General features: G+C 36.6%; 1 protein-coding gene across 1 annotated transcript; it reads right to left on the bottom strand.

The window, feature by feature from the left end:
* Positions 1-2,270: 2,270 nt before the first annotated feature.
* Positions 2,271-5,258, bottom strand: LOC145010569 (uncharacterized). Its single transcript, XM_078969093.1, has 5 exons — positions 4,785-5,258; positions 4,440-4,691; positions 3,344-3,810; positions 2,435-3,261; positions 2,271-2,365 (listed from the first exon to the last, which is right to left on the bottom strand). Exons 1-5 carry the CDS (start codon positions 5,256-5,258, stop codon positions 2,271-2,273), a joined length of 2,115 nt encoding a protein of 704 aa, XP_078825219.1.
* Between the last annotated feature and the right edge of the window lie 6,950 nt (positions 5,259-12,208).

Genomic DNA, 12,208 nt, shown 5'->3' with positions numbered 1-12,208 from the left:
AACAAGGTTCGATTACGCCTCTCATCTACACCATTTAGCTGTGGTGTCCTAGGAGGAGTCAATTGTGAGACAATCCCACACTCCTTAAGATAGTCAAGGAACTCGGTACTAAGATACTCACCACCTCGATCGGATTGAAGCATCTTAATGTTCCTGCCCAATTGATTTTCTACTTCCTATTTGAATTCCTTAAACCATTCAAAGGTTTCTGACTTATGTTTGATTAAGTAGACATATCCATATCTACTAAAATCATCGGGAAAATCTCAGAAAAACCCTATGTATTATAGGTCAATGTTTAAAAAAACCCTTATATTATTTTTTTGTACAATTTAACCATTATTTAGTCTAACCTTGATTGTTTTAATGTTTTGTGACTGGCCACTCTTAACCAACCGGTCATTTAATAAATGACGTGGGTTTTAATAGATCTGGACCTTAACGAAATGGACAATTCTTCTCTTCAAAACTTGCGTTCCTCTACTTCTTCTTTTGATTTCTTGTTGTGCAACTGAAATGGGTGATCAATCATATGGTTCTTCTTCTTCCTTCTCAACTTCTAGCTACAAAAACGTACTCTGTAAATGTGGTGAACAACCAAAGATCTGGACTTCAACGACCAAGAAGAACCCAGGCCGACATTTCATTCGGTGCCCTAATTCTCTGGTATACGAAATTCTTTAAGATTGATGTCGTTTCTCTAATGTTTACTCAAATACTTCATTTTTTCTAGGATTCTTCAAAAGATTGTAAATTTTTTGTATGGGTGGATGAGGATTTGGGTCTTCACAGGTATAAGAGTAAAGTTAATGAGTTGAATAGGGAGAATATGGATTTATTCAAAGAAAATATGATCCTTTCCAAAAAGAATATGGAACTGGAGAAGGAGAACATATGTCTGCAGAAGAAATTGATGAAGCTAGAGGTGATTGAAAAAAAAAGAGATTGATATGTTCATGGTTAAGGTGCTGTTTGGTATTGTTCTTGTTAGCATTTTCATTTACTTTATAATTACGTAGTATGGAAAGTTAGGTTAATTTAATATCGCTAATTATGTAATAGGGCGGTTAGGTGTGTTAAAGTATTGCAAGCTTGTTTAAGCAATGTACCTTGAATCAATGTTTAACCAATGTATTTTGAAACCATGTAATTTAAATCCCCTGCATATTCTAACTATCTTTCTGGTGTGGTTATTTTGTTTATGTTTGTATGTAATTATCTTTTTTATGTAATTATCCTTGGAATTAATAAAAAATACATTTTTGCTAATGGGTAATGTTTAATTGCCAAATATAATGTGAAAAAACTATGTGTACAGACAATAGTGGGAGATTTCTTTTAAGTAATAACAAGTTGTCAATATTTAGTAAATTCATATCATAAACTTTTAACCAAATAGTGTAGCTAATGAGTACTTAATTTTTTAACAAACGTAGTTCCATTTTTGCATTATTTAATCTTTTTCAAGGCGTTTAGATGCAAAAAAAAAAAAAAAAAAAAAAAAAAAAAAAAAAAAGAAAACATGTTATTTGGAGCAGGGGTAAAAACGGAAAACAGAAAAAATATTAGGAAAAGGAAATGGAAAACAGAAACAAGGAAACAGAAAAGGAAAACAAACACAAGAAAACATACTGGAAACGATTACACGTTTTTAGAATGTTTTGAACTCACATGTGCTTAGTGAAATCCCCATTTTTACCCTCCATTTCAAGGCTGTCACGGGAAAGGAAAACAAAAACAAAAAATTACTATAATACCCCTAATGTGGAAATGATTACTGGTTCACAGGAAAGGAAAAAAAAAAACAGGAAAGGAAAAACAGAAAACATGAGATGACCATTTTGCTCTTGGTTTAGGTCTTTAGCTACTAGACATAAAATACAATCGTTATGGTAGATTACAACCTTTTCTAAACATAATAAAATGGAACAAAACAACTTATCTTGCAGGAAAGAAAAAGATAAAACTGGAGATGACTGTTTTGCCCTTGGTTTGGGTCTTTAGCATAATATAACATGTTAAAAGAACAAAATGCAAAACAAATAATATGGAACAAAATGCAAAACAGTTAACATAACTTGTTAAAGGGACATAACTGAATTACATTTCAATAACAAAAGAATAGGAATACTAGATTCCAAGTATCAAAATTCATCACAAAATACTAGAGTTTTGTCATATTTTGGCTCCTAAATCTAGTATTCCAAATTAACAAAAGACTTGATTTGTGTCCCATTTCGGCTTCTAAATCTAGTATTCCACCTACATCCTCATCCAGATGGCTTTCTTGGATTGAACTTTTCACGGATAATAGGTACATTAAATGCTATCCCGCCAACCACATGAGATTGATCTTCCCAATTAGCTGCAAAAGTTATGAAAGTATTACATTTAATATAATTATAGAATACATACAAATGAAATTATTTCTTACCATTTTCAACATCAAATTGAGTTTCAGGCACTCCATCATCTTGAGTTATAGGAACTCCTTCATCAAATTGTGATTCAGGAAATTGCATCATATGTGAACTTTCCCCCCTTTCCATTTCAGCCCTAAATACGTCTTCCTCAAAATTATCAAACATGTTTATAACTTCATTTTCTGTTGGTGAATCAAAGATTTCATCTATAAGTGACCTTCCTCCTCTACCACCACTTCTACCTACAGATGATCCTCTTCCACCTCTTTCCCTAGTTGGTCTTCTTCCTCCTCTCCCACCACTTGTAGTTGGTTGTTTTGAAGGTGCTTCATCAGAATGTGGTTTTTTAGGCCTACCAGGAGGCTTCTTTTCCTTAGGAGGGGGCACAACTTTTTCATTCTTGCATGTCCTAGCATTGTGCCCTTCCTGTAAACAGTTGTGACACTTCTTTATTTTTCCTTTACCCGAAACAGTTGAATACTTTGTCTTTTTTTCAGTTTGGTCTCTTTTTCTTTTAACAGAAGGCCTTCCTGGCATCCTGTGTTCTTTTGGGGGCAATAGCTTATCATATGGAGTTTTAACCCATAAATTACTTCCATTTAAAGGAACAATGGAAGTGCTATAAGCCAAGTGATACTTTTCCTTCTTGAACCAATCACTTACATAGTCAAGGAGATTTTGGTGGGTATGGTTTATAGCCGCGCATGCATGTACACATGGAAGTCCAGACAAAACCCATAGCCTGCATGTGCATGTCCAACTTGCCAAGTCTACCATATATCCTTCATAACCATTTCTAACCTCCAATAGAGGCCCACTTGGGATAACCATCCAATTCCTATCGAATATAAAAAGTTAGTATAATATTTTTACATTTTATTACGGAACAATCCAGTTTGTAAAGGGGAAACAATCCATACCTCATGTTTTTGTGCCATTTTTTCATCTTTATAAGTATCTTTGGAGCAACAACAGTTTTCCATGAATTTGTACTCCTTTTCATTGCATCAAACCTCTCCATCACATGAAGTCTAATCTCTTCTAACATGATTATCAACGGTTTCCCCCTAGCACCAACGATTGAAGAGTTAAATGACTCAGATACTCCATTTTCTACAGCCTCGCATGCCCTATCTGTTGCAAAATAGGCCCTACACCATGTTTTAGGATTTCTTTTCATGAGATCATCATATGCATCATTGTTCAACTCTTTCATCTTTTCCATATTGTTTTTGAACTGTTGATCTGTTGTGGACATTGTAGCTTCCCAAAACAAGGTTTTATAAATCTCTCCACTGAAACGTTTATAGAAATTGGCACAAATATGACGGGCACATTGCCGGTGCTCAGCATGTGGCATCACCTCCTTCACGGCTTCAAGAAGACCCTGTATTTATATACAATATAAGTAGGGGGTGTTTTGATATAATAGGGGCTCTTTTGCCATAAGTAGGGGCTGTTTTAACTCCATAGGGGTTGTATTAATATAGGGTTTGTTTTGTCATTTATAATATGTCAAAATTTGCTAAAAAGTGTCCAAAAATGTCCATAGGGGCTGTTATAACATAAGGGTTGTTTTTTCATTTATAATATGTTAAAATTTGCTAAAAAGTGTCCAAAATGTCTATAGGGCTGGTATAACATAAGGGCTATTTTGTCATTTATAATATGTCAAAATTTGCTAAAAAGTGTCCAAAAATATCCATAGGGGCTGTTATAACATAGGGGCTGTTTTGTTATTTATAATATGTCAAAATTTGCTAAAAAGTGTCCAAAAATGTCCAGAGGGGCTGTTTTAACATAGGGGCTGTTTTGTCATTTATAATATGTCAAAATTTGCTAAAAAGTGTCCAAAAATGTCTATATGGGCTGTTATAACATAAGGGTTGTTTTGTCATTTATAATATGTCAAAATTTGCTAAAAAGTGTCCAAAAATGTCTATAGGGGCTGCTTTAACATAGGGGTTGTTTTGTCATTTATAATATGTCAAAATTTGCTAAAAAGTACAAAATTACCTTATGTTGATCTGATATTAAAGTAACCCTGTTTCCTTCAACTGTTTCAATATCCGACTGTAGTAACTCAATGAACCACTTCCAATTATCATTATTTTCTACATTCACAACCACCCATGCAATGGGGTAAATTTGGTTGTTTCCGTCTCGACCAATGGCAGCTATCAACTCCCCTTTAACTTTCCCTTTCAAGAAACATCCATCTAAATCAATCACCTTACGACAACCTTTCAACCATCCTTCTTTTAAAGCCTTCAAACAAATGTAGATTATTTTGAAATATTTTGCATCCGGATTGACATCGACTCCAATTTCAACAGTGCTTCATGGGTTTGATCTCAAAACTTCATTACCATAATCCCATATCCTAGCATAGTGATCAGTCAACTTGCCATCAATTAGTGTAAATGATAATGCCCTTGCCCTTTCACACTGACCTCTACTAAGCTTTAAAGAATAATTCTGTAAAAAATCAGCTTTCATTTCTTTGACTTTCGTTTTGGGGTTGCGAATTAGTTCATTAAGATAAAGGTTAGCAATCCAACCCGGAGTTATCAATGAACCGAGGCTGTATTTTCGTGCACAAACATGTTTCTTTTCCAAAGATTTCACTTGCCAAGTTAGTTCATTCCCCATCCAAGATGCCCAACATCTAAATGGACACTTATTCTCGTCACTTTTTTTCCCGCATCGTACTAATATCCTAGAACGATCACACTTGGCAAACCTCAATTGGTATCCATTAGCCACCGCATAATTTGTTAGACAAAGCTTGAACTGTTCTGGGCTTTCGTATTTTTCCCCCAAGTGTGGTTCCATTTTATTCCAAGGTATCCTAGGGTTGTGGACAAGATATTGGTCCCAAATATCTGACCTATATTATCTCCTTTGTCAGTTTCTTCATTTGAAAAGGTCCATTCAGCATCATCATATCATATGTCAGGCCATTCCACTTCTCCCTGTACCAAATCATTCAAAAAAGGATCCCATATTGTCTTGTCCATTGTAGAAGCAACATATTCTTCTCCATCAGACTCATCATCTGTTACATTCAAATCCTCCATATAAACTTCAACTTCCACATTTGAAGTTAAAGTCATAGCTGTTGGAAATCAGCCTCTTAAGACTCAGAAACACACACCTGAACACCTATCAAAACAACAATTTGTATTAACACCAATATATTACTTTCAAATGGGAAACTTCTTCTGTTATTTCTTCTCATCTAAAACCTACAATTACATCGAATATAAACGTAAGAGGTTAGAAAGATGTAGCCCTATGTATGTTTGGGTTTGTTCACAGGGATGTTCCAACAATAGCTATTGGTTAAGATTCCTTAAAGAATCAATGCAGACAAAAACAAAGTAAATAAAACATGCTATCTATGGAGTTAAAGTCACAGTGAACGAGAATTTTAAGTCACACTGAGTCAATGCAGACAAAAAAAAGTATGATTCCTTAAAGAATCAATGCAGACATTTGAAGTTAAAGTCAAAGTAAATGAGAATTTCAAGCCGATTACCTTTTTTTTCTTGTGATTAACCACAAATTTTACGGATGATTCCACGAAGCTTTCCCTCGACAAGCCTTTTTTTTACAGAATGATTGATTGGAGGTGAAAAACGCGGTTGATGTATTGGAGTCGTATGCCACGTACACTAAAAAGAACGAGAAACCTAGGTTTACCGACTAAAATAGATATATTACACGGTTTGGGAAATAATAGTGGTTAAATCGAACAAAGAAATAATATAATGGTTTTTTTAAGCATTGACCTATAATATATAGGGTTTTTCTGGGATTTTCCCAAAATCATCAATAAAAGTCACATAATACCGATTAGCATCCCTTGTGGCGGTTTTAAATGGTCCACATACATCAGTATGTATTAGGTCCAACAAACCCTCACCCCTTTCACAAGTTCCAGTGAAGGGTGATTTTGTCATCTTTCCAAGTAGACAAGATTCACAACTATCATCCGATTTAAGGTCGAATGATTCCAAAACTCCACTCTTTTGGAGTTGGTCTACGCGTTTCTTGTTTACATGTCCAAGACGACAATGCCACAATGATGCCTTATCTAGGCTAGTAGAAGAATCAATATACAACACATTATTTCCTAAGTTGTCTACAATCGACACAGTTTCATACACACCATCACAAGGTAATGCTTAAAAATAAAACACATTTTTAAAGAAAGCATTAATACCACCACATTCATTATTAAACGAAAAGGTAAAACCTTGTTTGTACAAAGCATGAAAGGAAATAATATTCCTCGCCATTTCAGACGAGTACACACATTTATTCAAATCTAATTTTAACCCATTATTCAGCAACAAAGTATAAACTCCAATCTTGGAAACAGGTGAAGCCTTCCTATTCCCCATGATCAAGTTTATCTTCCCGTACTCCACATCCTCACTTCTTCTTAGGCCCTGCAAATCAGAACATATGTGAATACCACATCCTGTATCAAGCACCCAAGAGTTAGAATATGGTGAGTTATTAGACAATTTGTGTAAATACCTGCGTGGGTGGGTTTCACTTTCCCATCATTCAGATCCTGCAAGTATTTTGAGCAGTTTCGCTTCAAGTGCCCCTTGTCCTGGCAATAGTAGCAATCAGCATCCTTGGGAATGGCAGAAGGAGTGGCAGAACCTCTCTTGGTCCTTGATGAGTATCCTTCAAGAGACTTTCCCTTGGTACCCTTCGAAGGGTTCTTCCTCTTTTTCCCTTTGCCTTGCCCGATAGCCAAAACAGGGGTAGATGTTGGAGTAGGAGTAGTAGAGGTAACAACCGACTTACCCTTAAGACCGGTTTCAGCGGTCTTCAAGAGTCCTTGAAGCTTGCTAAGGGTAACTTCCTCCTTGTTCATATGATATGTCATACGGAAATGGTCATAACAAGAAGGTAAGGAGTGCAAAATTATGTCAATTGCCAACTCTTCAGGGAAGTTTACATTCAGCTTCAGTAACCGGTCCACATACCTTTGCATCTTTTGCATGTGGCCCGTGATGGATTCACCATCCTTCATGCGGGTTGTTATCATGGAGGAGATTATTTCATACCGCTCTTGACGAGCACTCTGATGATACCTTTCCATCAGGTCTTGGTGCATCTCAAAAGGGTAGAAGTCCTCATAGGACTTTTGGAGCTCGGTTGTTATCGTGGCCATCATGATACATGCCACCTTAGTAGCATCTCTCTCATGTGTCCTAAATTCAGCGATCTCCTCAGGAGTAGCAGTAGACTCATCAAGCTCTTTTAACTCCTTATCGAGGACATATTCCTTGTCCTCATAATGAGTTACCATCCTGATGTTCCTTATCCAGTCCATGAAGTTGGAACCATCAAAGATGACTCTCCCACAAAGATTCATGAGAGAGAAAGAACCAGTTGGGTTAGAGCCCGAAGCATTAGTGTTGGAAGACATATGAAAGAAAAAAGTAACTTTAGATTAGATATATAGAGTCCTTAATAAGACACCCAAATGTAATATTAAGGCTAGGATCCAATCACAATATATTATACTTAGAAGAGGGATGCCGTAATCTAAGTAATAATATATTTGAAAGGTAGGTAAATGACGATTCACCAATTTCCACCACGAAAATGAAATGATTTATTAGGTTTTAATTGGATTTGAAATTCCAAGATTCTTTTGAGATTCATTGAACTTTTCAATGGCATGTTTTAATCTCGATTGTGTCCTTCAAGTTTTGTGACTAGGATGCCGAGGATCACAAAACAAGGTGTGAATAACCATGCCAATTCACTTGGTACCCTTAATATTATCACCTAATCAATGTGCCGGTTAACCACACACGCTCCATTGATCTATGACAAATATTAAGTCACCCTTCGTGATCCTTACTAGTCCAAGTTAGTGTGCCGGTTAACCACACACGCTCCACCAACGACTTGGTAAGGTACAAAGTGTGAATTCCATGGATTAGCACCATGTTCACATTTTTCCTAAAGTAACTAAGATTGGGAATTAAATAAAAGGTTTAGTTACTTTATAATATTCATCATACTTAATGAGAATTTATAAGTCTTTGTCTTACCCGTTCGGCTAACGACCCTCCACCAGTCAAGCAAGTGGTGGGTGAGAGTATACACCCATTAAGTCGCCATTTTATAGGCAACAACCTTATACCCACCTTATAGACCGGCTTCGTGAATGAGGCCTACTAACGGTAAAACGACTTGTTCTTATACATACATATATATATATATATATATATATATATATATATATATATATATATATAATTAACCATTAATGTTATAAATAGTATAATTGTTGAATTTTAACTTTTAAAATTCTAAGTGTTGGAATTAAAGTTTATTAAAGTGTGTGAAACTTTTCCAAATTCCAAAACTTGAGGACAAGTTTTGTAACTCTTCAAAACTTTTCATTTCATAACTTATGAATTAAAGGTTCATAAAATGAAGACTCTTCATTTTATGTAACTTATGTGTTTTTAATGTGTGTTAAAGAAAAGTGACCTTTGGATATCCATAACTTGATGACAAATTATGGACTCCATTAAAACACATAAATGATCAAGAATTAATTTTTAAATAATTTAGCAAATAATTCCTATCATCTTCTAAATTCATAAGAACATGAACATGATTATCAAAGTTTCAAAAAAAATTATATGAACACATACAAAGCATGAAATTTTGATATAAGCTATTGTAAATGGATTAGAACAACCATTACACCTACTAAAATAAGTTTTAAAACATCAAAACAGTTTGGGGTAAAGTTTCTAGTCTATTTCCAGCAGCAAAAGTCGAAAATCTGCATTCTGAACCTTCTACTCGCTGAGTGTACGAACCTACTCGGCGAGTAGGTTGAATTTTGCCTTGGACTCGTCGAGTCCCCCCATGGACTCGGCGATTCCATCATACAGACAACAAAGATTATGACTTTTTTCACTATTTTGCATCAAGTATCAAACAAGCAAGCCTAGGCTCTGATACCACTGATGGGTTTTGAGCAATCTAACACTTCCTAAGTGTGCATGCAACCCTAATAAACCTTGGATCTATGTTTTTCTAAATACATGCAAAATAATAATTTTCCAAGGTTCATAACCTATCTAACATGGCATGGGGTACTTTTAAACATAAAAGAGTTAGAAGAGATTACATACCTTTTTGATGAGTTTGATTCTTAAGGAGTTTGAGGGCCAAGCACCAATAGTGTGAATGCCTCAAATGGAATCACAAATCACCACAAACTCTTGGAAAACTTTGAGAGAGTGTATACATACACTAATTTCGGCCACACACAACCACACACACTAGTGGCTATTTCATGCAACATAAGCATGCTTATATAGTGTACATGATTAGGGTGAAACCCTAATAACCCATGACCTTTCCTTTTCCCAGGATCCATGGGTTAAAAGCTCCATGGATCATCCATGGACTTCCATACAAGCCTAGCCCATTAACAAATGGGTGTTAGCCCACACCATATAAAACCAATAGCCCACAATCTAATTAGTCTTCCTTTTAATCTCTAAATTAATTCATAATTAATTTAAGACTAAGACTAATTAAATAACATGACTTCATATTAATATATTATAACTTATAATATATTAATAATAATATGTGTATAACTCTCATAAAATTATCCATAAATAGTTTGGATGAAATGCAACCCAAATGGACCATGCCGGGTCGGGTCAAGTATATACCAAATAAGTTATGGACTTAGACACCTTATCCAACAAAATTGTGCAATGAAGTTTCATTCCAATGGTTTGGATTGTCATTGGGATCGAAATAAGGTGTACATTACGCTCTCAGGGTGGTCGAGTTATCGTAGGGGGAGGTGGTCAGTATTCCTTCAGATGATCACAGATATGCCATCTTCAACCATTCCCGGTGGATACCGGGTATTTGTATCGCTTGGGAATTGTGATAAGCTGGATCTCGGGTTGGTCTTCTACTATTGTATGGGTTAGCAAGGGTTGTCAGATATCAATCAGCATGTAGAAGAATCTTTGAGAGATCTTCATACAGATGTATCTTGCGAAGCAGATTCCGCGTGTACAATGATTGCTCCTAGTCGTTGTCGGAATCTGTTCAGTAATGTAGGTTGCTATGGGTGTAGCAGGTTTGGTCATGCCTTCAGGCATTGCCCATAGGGAGCAAGACCATTATATTTTTGTTGTGATGAGGTGGACGACAAGGAGGTCGACTGTCTAACGATCAAAGAGGAGCAGTGAGTGCACCTGCTCCAATCATATTTAGGGTTGATTCAATGGCTTGAACGAGGGAGTTATGACTAGTTTTCAGTAGCCTTAGTATTTGTATTTGGAAGAGCCATTGGGATTGCCGAGGGAAGAGAACGTTGTTGTGGAGGTTTTGGTTAGACTACCCGTTCATTAGAATCTGAGATCTGAGCATAATATCACTTTTAAGCGTTTGAAGTCATTGATGTTGTTAGGATACGAGACGTGTTAGCTAGTTTTCAGTAGTTATGTTGTTTCGGACAGGGTTTCTTATGGGGCACTAGTTTGGTAAGCATCGGTCGTCAGCAAATTGATTATTGGAAGTTAAGAAGGATTGAGAATCCTTCAATTTTCATGAACCAAGGGGACTTAGTCGATTCTAAGTGGGGGGTAATCATGCAGGTGTGCAGGACAGGGGCAGGTATGAAACCGGGATGGGTTTCTCATCCTCATCGAGGAAAAGTGGCGGCCGAAGTGGCTATTTGGTTTAAGGGTTGTGTGAATTTAAAGTTCGGTAAAAGTTCCCAGCATATGAATCGTGTCTCATTGGTGCTTGATAGCAAAGTTTGGGGAATCAAGTTGGGGTTCCGGTTACGGATTGAGTCCAATTGGGGTGTCCAGTCAAGCGCGTGCTTGACTCTGTATGCAATTCGAATTGGTAGGTTGAAGGAGACTGGGTGTGATATAAGACTACAACTATTCTGGTAGTATTCACCTTTTGTGTTCGATGCGACAGGTTGTCCCCCTATCATGATTGGATGAATCAAATGGATGGAAGGAACCATGAGTGGTTGTATAAGTAGGGAAGTTATTGTCAGACAATGTATCCTTCGGGGATCACATGGGACAGTTGTATGTGTGTTTCTGGCTTAGTGATCGGGTAAGTGTTTGGTGGTTCGGACAGTTGGCAGACGATATGGGACTTGGGTGGTCCCAGTTGTTCTTCAGGAAAGTAGTTATGTGGCAGCAAGAGAACTTGGATCAACTTCAGTGATTTGGGGTCCGTATATGGAATTGCTCATTATTCGGTATCCGCAGTTGACTAGTGATTTTTCCATTTAGGAAACCTCAAGGTATTACGAGTGGGAAGTATTCTATCTAGGCTGGTTTCTTGTGAAATCAGTTCGATGTGGGCAGTCTGTCAGGGAGAATGACCATCTCGAACTTCATAGTTTGGACGAAGTAGTTGTGATCAGGTTGCAAGGAATTCGTTCATCTTTGGGTTCTAGAACCCTATGAGGGTTGGTTTTAGTTGCCTTGGGAAGGTTGTGGTATTCTCGGGTTTGTGGTTGTGTTGCTCAGGCTGTGTGGTATAATGAGGATAGTAATGCATGATTTTGAGGACAAAATCTAATTTATGTGGGGGAGAGTTGTAACGCTCTGTTCCAAATTGACTTCTAGTTTGAGGTTGTGGGCCGAAGGTTGGTCATCATAAGTAGTATGGCTCTATAGAAGGTAAAACCTAGGCCCATTTGGGTACGAGTGACGTATTAGAAGTGATCC

This window comes from Lactuca saligna, chromosome 8, assembly GCF_052625555.1.
Source record: "Lactuca saligna cultivar CGN05327 chromosome 8, ASM5262555v1, whole genome shotgun sequence".
NCBI lineage: Eukaryota > Viridiplantae > Streptophyta > Magnoliopsida > Asterales > Asteraceae > Lactuca > Lactuca saligna.
This window is presented reverse-complemented; position numbering and strand designations above follow the sequence as displayed.

Bases quoted from the DNA above. Each gene is read 5' to 3' on its own strand.
- LOC145010569 (XM_078969093.1), bottom strand. From the start codon at position 5,258: ATGGAACCACACTTGGGGGAAAAATACGAAAGCCCAGAACAGTTCAAG. The intron at 4,692-4,784 runs GTTTTGAGATCA...ATTTGTTTGAAG, and splicing joins TATGGGATTATGGTAATGAA to GCTTTAAAAGAAGGATGGTT. The intron at 3,811-4,439 runs GTAATTTTGTAC...ATATAAATACAG, and splicing joins TAATATCAGATCAACATAAG to GGTCTTCTTGAAGCCGTGAA.